General features: G+C 34.5%; 2 protein-coding genes across 2 annotated transcripts; one reads left to right on the top strand and one right to left on the bottom strand.

Moving 5' to 3' along the window:
* Positions 1-4,493: 4,493 nt before the first annotated feature.
* On the bottom strand, positions 4,494-5,630 carry LOC125609111. The gene is made up of 2 exons (XM_048780086.1): positions 5,377-5,630; positions 4,494-5,297 (listed from the first exon to the last, which is right to left on the bottom strand). The coding sequence occupies exons 1-2, from the start codon at positions 5,437-5,439 to the stop codon at positions 4,716-4,718; spliced, it is 645 nt and encodes a 214-aa protein (XP_048636043.1). The 5' UTR covers positions 5,440-5,630; the 3' UTR covers positions 4,494-4,715.
* Positions 5,631-8,127: 2,497 nt separating this feature from the next.
* Positions 8,128-9,206, top strand: LOC106453001 (elongation of fatty acids protein 3-like). The gene has a single exon (XM_013895214.3). The coding sequence runs from the start codon at positions 8,295-8,297 to the stop codon at positions 9,114-9,116; it is 822 nt and encodes a 273-aa protein (XP_013750668.2). The 5' UTR covers positions 8,128-8,294; the 3' UTR covers positions 9,117-9,206.
* Positions 9,207-9,537: the final 331 nt, after the last annotated feature.

Genomic DNA, 9,537 nt, shown 5'->3' with positions numbered 1-9,537 from the left:
CTTGGGGTTGTTTTAAAATTTCTAAACACGTTCTACATTTGTATTAATGTTGTTTAAACTCCTTTTCATGGTACATGGGCATTCGTTTAATTTTTTGTCAATGAATTTAGTAAACTTCATAATACTTACCCCTAAATTGGTGGACTAACCACTATAAAATAGTTATTCTCTAGAACACAGAGACAAAAAAGGTCCCAAACCTTTTGACCTTCATCATATGTTAGTGAAGGATGCACTATGCATTAAACAAAATTTTCATATTTTTGAATTTTCCTCAAAATCTATGGGCTAATCCCTACGAAAATACTGAATTTTTCGGTAAATGCTCTAATAATGAAGCATATAATCTTTGGGGTTGTTTTAAAATTTCTAAACACATTCTACATTTAGATTAATGTATATTAAAATTATTTTCATGGTACATGGGCATCGTTTTAAGTTTTTTGTCAATTAAATTAGTAAAACTTCATAATACTTCCTAAATTGGTGGACTAACCACTAAAAAATCGTTATTTTCTAGGGAAATAGAGACAACAAAAGTTCCAAACCTCTTTGACCTTCATCATATGTTAGTGAAGGATGGAATTATGCATTAAAACAGATTTTTCATATTTTTGAATTTTTCTCAAAATCAATGAGCTATAACCCCTACGAAAATACTGAATTTTTCGGTAAATACTATAATAATGAAGCTTATGATAATTGGGGTTGTTTTAAAATTTTAAACACATTCTACAATTTTATTAATGTATATTAAACTCATTTTCATGGTACATGGGCATCGTTTTAATTTTTTGTCAATTAAATTAGTAAAACTTCATAATACTCCCTAAATTGGTGGACTAACCACTATAAAATCGCTATTTTCTAGGGAAAGGGAGACAACAAAAGTTCCAAAGCTCTTTGACCTTCATCATATGTTATTTAAGGATGCAACTATGCATTAAAACAAAATTTTCATATTTTTGAATTTTTCTCAAAATCTATGCGCTAACCCCTACGAAAATACTGAATTTTTCGGTAAATGCTCTAATAATGAAGCATATAATCTTTGGGGTTGTTTTAAAATTTCTAAACACATTCTACATTTAGATTAATGTATATTAAAGTTATTTTCATGGTACATGGGCATCGTTTTAAGTTTTTTGTCAATTAAATTAGTAAAACTTCATAATACTCCCTAAATAGGCGGACTAACCACTATAAAATCGCTATTTTCTAGGGAAATAGAGACAACAAAAGTTCCAAACCTCATTGACCTTCGTCATATGTTAGTGAAGGATGCAATTATGCATTAAAACAGAATTTTCATATTTTTGAATTTTTTTCAAAATCGATGGGCTAATAACCCCTACGAAAATACTGAATTTTTCGGTAAATGCTATAGTAATGAAGCATATGATCTTTGAGGTTGTTTTAAAATTTCTAAACACATTCTACATTTGTATTAATGTATAATAAACTCATTTTTATGGTACATGGGAAGCCCTAGCCATGAAGGAAGCGATGATGACGTGTTGTAGGCTGGGAGTAAAGGACGTGAGATTTGATTCAGACTCACGATTGTTGATTAATGCTATCAACGGCAAGGACCCTCTGTTGGAGATCTACGGTGTGGTGGAGGATATTCACATTCTGTCTAACGCTTTTGATGTGGTTAGTTTTGCTTGGTTATCGCGAGAGAGAAATGGTGAGGCTGATTTGTTAGCCAAGAATGCTTTAAGTTTGTATGAACAAGGGGTGGTTGTGGCTACCTTAATGCCCCCACCAAACTAATTTAAGAATGAATGTGTTTTGTGAAAGAAAAAAAAGGGCATCGCTTTAATTTTTTGGCAATTAATAAAACTTCATAATACTCCCTAAATTGCTGGACTAACCATTATAAAATCGCTATTTTCTAGGGAAATGGAGACAACAAAAGGTCCAAACATCTTTGACTTTCATCATATGTTACTGAAGGATGCAACTATGCATTAAAATAGAATTTTTATATTTTTGAATTTTTCTGAAAACGTATGGGTTAACCCCTACGAAAATACTAAATTTTTTGGTAAATGCTCTATTAATGAAGCCTATGATCTTTGGGGTTGTTTTAAAGTTTCTAAACACATTCTACATTTCTATTAATGTATATTAAACTCTGTTTCATGGTACATGGGTATCGTTTTAATTTTTTGTCAAGTAATTTAGTAAAACTTCATATTACTCCCTAAATTGGTGGACTAATCGCTATTCTCTAGAAAAACGGAGACAAAAAAGGTTTCAAACCTCTTTGACCTTCATAATATGTTAGTGAAGGATGCAACTATGCATTAAGATAGAATTTTAATAGTTTTGAATTTTTCTCAAAATCTGTGGGTTAACCCCCTACGAAAAATACTGATTTTTTCGGTAAATGCTCTAATAATGAAGCATATGATCTTTGGGGTTGTTTTTAAATTTCAAAACACATTCTAAATTTGTATTAATGTATATTAAACTCATTTTCATGGTATATGGACATCGTTTTAATTTTTTGTCACTTAATTTAGTAAAACTTCATAATTATCCCTAAATTGGTGGACTAACCACTATAAAATCGCTATTTTCTAGGGAAAGGGAGACAACAAAAGTTCCAAACCTCTTTGACCTTCATCATATGTTATTTAAGGATGCAACTATGCATTAAAACATAATTTTCATATTTTTGAATTTTTCTCAAAATCTATGGGCTAACCCCTACGAAAATATTAAATTTTTCAGTAAATGCTCTATATACTAAAGTCTATGATCTTTAGTGTTGTTTGAAAAATTCTAAACACATTGTACATTTGTATTAATGTATATTAAACTCTCTTTCATGGTACATGGACATCTTTTTAATTTTTTATCTGTTAATTTAGTAAAACTTCATAATACACCCTAAATTGATCGACTATCCACTATAAAATCGCAACTTTCCACAGAAACGGAGACAAAAAAGTTCCAGACCTCTTTGAAGGATGCAACTATGCATTAAAACAATATTTTCATATTTTTGAAGTTTTTTCAAAATTCATGTGTTAACCCCTACGAAAATATTGATTTTTTTTTGTAAATGCTATATATAATGAAGCCTATGATCTTTAGTGTTGTTTTAAAAATTTCTAAACACATTCTATATATGTATTAGTGTATATTATATTCTCTTTCATGGTATGTAGGCATCGTTTATATTTTTTGTCAATTAATTTAGTAAAACTTCATAATACTCCCTAAATTGGTGGATTAACAACTATAAAATCGTTATTCTCTAGAAAAACGGAGACAACATAGGTTTCAAACCTCTTTGACCTTCATCATATCTTAGTGAAGAATGCAAATATGCAAAAACAATATTTTCATATTCTTAAATTTTTCTCAAAATCTATGTGTTAACCAACCCTCTACGAAAATATTGAGTTTTTCGGTAAATGTTCTATATACTGAAACCTATGATCTTTAGTGTTGTTTTAAAATTTCTAAACACATTCTACATTTGAATTTGTGTATATTAAACTCTCTTTCATGGCCTATAGTGTTATAAAAAGCTATAGTAGCTTAACTAATGGTCATACTAAGCTCTTGAAACTTTTGACAATTCTACAATCTTGACATTTTTTTATTAAGTTTTAAAACTGTTTGTGGTTTCAAAACTCAGTTATAAACTAGTTGTAAAACTAGTGAAAGAGAACATTGATTCGTTGATGAAATGTAGTTCGAGAAGTATTGGTGGAGACAAAAAAAGCATAAAATACTTTCATCAAAAGGAAAATATTGAGTTTTATTCAAAAGAAATGGTCGATCATTAAAACCAACCAAATAAAACATATAGTCACGTCATTTTGTGAAATATCAAACAAAGTCCCACATTGAAATTAAATTAGATAAAGAAAAGTCTAATATATAAATAGATTTCTAACTCTATTAGTACAAGACTTTTTGGGAAGAAAACCAAAAGTAAATCCATGAACATTGGTATCAGAGCACCAGGTTGATGAAGTTCTGCAAGAAAACCAAAATATCCTTCAAGTAAGAACAAAAGAGTGTCGGTAGAAACAGTCAAGATGATCATGGAACCTGTGATGACATTCTCAAAGAACCGAGATGTTGTGGGAGACACATTCTCAAAGGAAAAAAAACACGCGAGATGAGTATACTCCTTAGTGTGAGTGGGAGAATGTGAAATATCAAACAAAATTCCACATTAGAAATTATACAACTATTAGTATGAGGCATAAGGTCCAGTGAACAATATCGTACTAATCAAACAATCTAGAGTTAGATATAGATTTAATAAAATCCAACACATTTATTATTATTTTTTTGGACAAATAAAAATCCAACACATTTATATGCAATGACATTAAGAACATAAATGATTTGTTTCGCGATCATGGCACAGCGAGACGTTAAATCAAACTTCGTAGAGTATATGAATACCCAAAGATTGACTGTGAGCTTGTTTATAGCTCTGATTCACAAAGGAATTGCCGAAAACAAACTAAAGAGATGAACTTTAAAGCTGAAATTATTCAATAAAAGGTAACGATTACATTAAGAGCTAGTTCCTATAGATACTAAGCTAAAGTCGATCCTAACACCGATGTAAAAAGGATTGTCTAAAGACATAAAAAGGAAATAATAACTAAGAGATAAATCAAAATCCTAATAACACCAGAAGTATAATGATCTCGATTTAAAGAAGAACCTAGATGCTAAACCTGTGTGAGGCGCTGCGTCAGATCATTTATCGATAAATGGGAAGCAATACCTATGGACACAAGACAAAACCCACCAATGAATCCCATAACCACATCTTTGCTACCTCCGTTAAAACATTCAGTAACAAAAGCAGTCCATACAATAACAAACAAAGTTTTCCCTACGTAAAATTCCTCCAGCGGATGTGTTAGCTGGAAAATGGCGATGGCACAAGTGATCGCAGACATTGCAAAGAACCTCACGTCAGGGTCACTACGGTATGTGAAAGCAATAACGAATGCGGTGATAAAGAGGCACAATGAGTAAAACACTTCTACATATGGCCCAATCTTGTCGCATCGAGGTGGGCGATCGAAGAAGAGCGTTCGAGCTAGAGCAATGGCATATAGAGATGCGAGAACCACTGCTGCATATTTGGAGTTTGGGATCTCTATGAGCGTTCCATCTTCTCTCTTGGACGGCCAAACATCCCCAATCGAGTTGGAAAAACATATTAGAGAGGACACTCCCAAAATATAGTAAATTGCACGGCCAATTAGAGTGACCTGCTGATCATTGGATTCTGTATCCGCCGTCTTGATAAAGAAAAACTTATAGTAAGACAAAACTCCTAATAATAAATATAGAGAGAAACCCTTATCATCGAGAACTCACTTGGGGAAGAGAAGTGGTCGGCGAGGGAAGGGAATGGCCTCCATCGTCAGGCGTTGCTGACATTTTCCAACAATACAAAGCTTATGAAACTAGATCTCGGATTTAATACCTAAAACAGAGTTATATAGAACAGTTAAGAGAATATATGTCCAATATCTTTGTTTGTTGTAGCTAAATTTATCAAGAGAAATTTATAATCCAATATCTTCTTATTTTAAATTTACATGATTATCTTCATTTCGCATGATTTTCCTGAAATTAACAAATTTCTCGGACTTTATTTCAATTCAGTAATATCATAATAATTAATAAAATAATATTTGAACAAATCCATATAATAAATAGAGACAAAAACACATACGCTGAACTGTGATCACTAGACGACTTTCTTAAATTAGAAAATCTCTTTTTCTCCTACACCACAGGCGACAGCGAATCGTGGACTGAGAGTTCCTCCGGCGGACGACCTTGGACTAATATCTCCTCCTCGTTCTCTGAAGTAACATAAGCTCCGTATCATGTGCACTTTCTCCAAACTCTTGGATTCTGAAAAGACACATCTCGTCTCATCAACTCCACTCCTTCGGCCGAGCCACTTCCTCCGTCCGCTACACCGAGCTTAATGCTGCTCAGTCTCCTTAACTCTCTTTTCTTCTCATGAGCATCCCCTCCATCACTTCTCCAGTCCAATGTCATCAGTGAGATATGCCGTATGCGAGTCACTTGGTGAACATCTTCGTTAGGTTAACCCTAAACGCTTCCTTTTCCTTTACATACATTCATTTTTGTTAAGGTCTACCAAAATGGATTATAAGCCCAAAATAATAGAACTTATAGACCCAAAACATATAATTTACATATCTTCGAACTATGTTTTTTTTTTTGCTAAAATTGTTCTTTAATCTGTGTTTTTTTTTTTAAAAGAGAAAGGTATTAGAGAAAAATCGAACCTGGCACCTCTGATTTAAATAAATTACTTCCAAAAATCACCACACTGACAGCTAAAACTTCTATTAATATTACACATTGACAACTACATTTATGCATTCTGGAGAGACTAAGCGGTACTTGTCATTTATAGTGGCCACTACTAATCATGGAAACTGAGATGTTTGTTGCATCTTTATATGTTATTATACAGACTTGAAAATGATTTCAAAATATAGTGCAACTTTCAAACGTCTTACATTTGCTGTCTGGTGACGGAAAATAATGCATTATATACAGTTTCCTAACGGGGAGACTTGGCTCTAATTTGTGCCTTAAGTTGGAGGAGCATATAGACACAAGGATGAATAAAAAGAAGTGAAAACTCCAATGTTAAACCGCCAAGTAGAGCCAAGTCTGTATATTCTGTATATTAAGTATATATATTTTGATATGTCAATTGGTGAGAGTTAGTTACCCAATTGAACCAGCAGAAATTAAACTTTCGTCACTTTCATGTTTTCGTATTTCGAACAAGCTCAATCAATATGGTTTGCTAGCTCGATCAATATAGCTTATTTTTATGGGCTTAACATTAACTTTGACAAAAATTACATTCATAAAGATAAACTACTCAAACTGAAATAATTAAGATGAAACAAAGGAAGATTAAAAACACAAGTAAAACTGATGAAGAAACATGTCAATAGCGATTAAAGAAGCGGTGATTTCCTGGATAGTTGATAACACCAATTATCATCTCACACAAGAAAATATAGGAGAAAATAAACCCGAAAGGCATGACGCCATGACCTCATCAAGATCATTGTCAACAACACCGTAAGCTACAGAGATTTCCAAAGCTATGATGACCATAACATAACCCACATAGAACTCATATATCGGAAAAAGCAATTGCACTGAAGCCACTACACCAAAAAGGATGGATAAAGTGAGAATAGAGACTCCTAGGGTTCGGTGATATTAGATTGTGAAGATGATGAAGAAAAACACCAACGGCACAAACGACCGTAGACAGGAACCAGACCTATAAGCTATGGTTGGAGTTTCAGAGCACAGAGACTTGACCAGTAAAATCACGTAGAGAGACACCAAACTCATCCCAACATACTTGTAGATAACTTGGCTCTCGTCTTTGAAGACTTCCATCAACTGTTTGAATCCACATAGGCAGAGGCTAGCCAGTATGACCCAACAAACTCGACCCCGTGTGTCATTCACCCATTTAACTACAACTTTATCTGAAGGATTCGTCATTTTCCTTGTTTGGAAGGAGGAAAAAGAAGGATAAGAACGACTTGGTTTACTAAAGAGCGCTCCCTTTCTCTATACAGTTAGGTCTGAACTATTTTTACTCTATACACTTAAGGGCGAGTCACGTGGGTTAGTGATTCTCAACCACACGATTTTAACAGTTTTCGATATAATTTTGCGATCTTTATTTTCAACAAACGCCAGAATTCATAGCATTTGTTAAATATTACGATGGAAAACCATGGCAAAAAAATATTTTCATTAATCCATAAATGCTTAATTTAGATTTGCATTTGGTTGTATTTATATTATTTTATGTGTAATGTTACATTTTATATAAATAAAATAGTTGTTAAAATGCTTAATTTAATATAGCTTTCATAATCATCACATTGACAGCTAAAATTTCTATTAATAACTAAAACTTCAAAACATATACAAACTTCAAAACAACATCTTTTTTTTTACCAAAAAAAAAATATGTTAATATTAAAGAAAAAATATATATTACACTCCCACGTCATGCATGATAAAAAATGAACAATGCAATCCATCATCCCATTAATCAAATAATATAATACGATCCGGTAAGACGAAAAGATATGATTCCACGGGACCCACTTGCATAAAGATAAGTCTCTCATGTCGTGTCTCAACCTTTCGTCTCTCCGCCCCCGTACCTTCTAACTTCTCCGACGATCACTGAGATTCAAGCAATGGCATCACTTCACTCTACCCTCACTTACTGGCTCGTGAACCACCCAAACATCATCAATTTTACGTGGACGGAAGGTGAGACTCTTGGCTCCACCGTCCTCTTCGTGTCCGTTGTAGTCTCAGTCTACCTCTCCGCCACGTTACTCCTCCGATCTGCCATCGATTCACTCCCTTCTCTCGGTCCCAAAATTCTCAAACCAATCACAGCCCTCCACAGCCTCATCCTCTGCCTTCTATCTTTGATCATGGCTATTGGTTGCACTCTCTCCATCACCACAGATCCGACAACAAGTTTGTTCAACGCGATCTGTTTCCCATTGGACGTGAAACCTAGCGGGCCGCTTTTCTTCTGGGCTCAAGTCTTCTACCTCTCGAAGATCCTGGAGTTTGGAGACACAATCCTCATCATACTCGGCAAATCAATCCAACGGTTGTCCTTCCTCCACGTGTACCACCACGCGACGGTTGTGGTCATGTGCTTCCTCTGGCTGAGGACCCGGCAGTCGATGTTTCCGGTCGCGCTCGTGACGAATTCGACGGTTCATGTTATTATGTACGGCTATTACTTCCTATGCGCTGTGGGATCGAGGCCGAGGTGGAAGAGGTTGGTGACGGATTGTCAGATTGTGCAGTTTGTTTTCAGCTTCGGTTTGTCCGGTTGGATGCTCCGAGAGCATTTGTTCGGGTCGGGTTGCTCTGGGATTTGGGGGTGGTGTTTCAACGCTGCTTTTAATGCTTCTCTTTTGGCTCTCTTCTTCAACTTCCATTCCAAGAACTATGCTAAAAAGACTAGCAGACAGGGAGACCGCAAAAGCGATTAAGTTTAGTTGTGTCTTGTATTTGACATTTTTTTGAAATTGTCTTATGAATAAGATGTCACATAAATCATAAAATGGATTGGTTGTGTGATTCATAGTTTGGTAGAGCTGAACACTGATATTAGCCTACAGATTCACCAAGTTTTTGACTAATCAAGTACTAAAAAACAGCTTCTACCTCTGTCTTGAGTCTTGACAATCACATTCCCTTGTCTTTCAGACAAATGGTGTAGGAACCACGGTTTCAAGAGCCGTTGATGCCACAGTGTCTGGGTTCACGATAGACTCAACTGGTGGTTTAATATCTAACCCAAAACATGTGGTTGCTTATCACGTCTTTCATAAACCGGGCTAGGACTACGGCTATAGCTCAAAGCTCGGCTTATGCTACGACGTGGTGGCCGAACCAATATCAAATAACCAA

Source organism: Brassica napus, chromosome A5, assembly GCF_020379485.1.
Source record: "Brassica napus cultivar Da-Ae chromosome A5, Da-Ae, whole genome shotgun sequence".
Classification (NCBI taxonomy): domain Eukaryota; kingdom Viridiplantae; phylum Streptophyta; class Magnoliopsida; order Brassicales; family Brassicaceae; genus Brassica; species Brassica napus.
The sequence above is the reverse complement of the archived record's forward strand: the minus strand, read 5'-3'. Positions and strand labels throughout refer to the sequence as shown.

Coding starts and splice junctions, on each gene's coding strand:
- LOC125609111 (XM_048780086.1), bottom strand. CDS start 5,439: ATGTCAGCAACGCCTGACGATGGAGGCCATTCCCTTCCCTCGCCGACC. Junction 5,298..5,376: donor CGACCACTTCTCTTCCCCAA/GTGAGTTCTCGA, acceptor TTCTTTATCAAG/ACGGCGGATACAGAATCCAA.
- LOC106453001 (XM_013895214.3), top strand. CDS start 8,295: ATGGCATCACTTCACTCTACCCTCACTTACTGGCTCGTGAACCACCCA.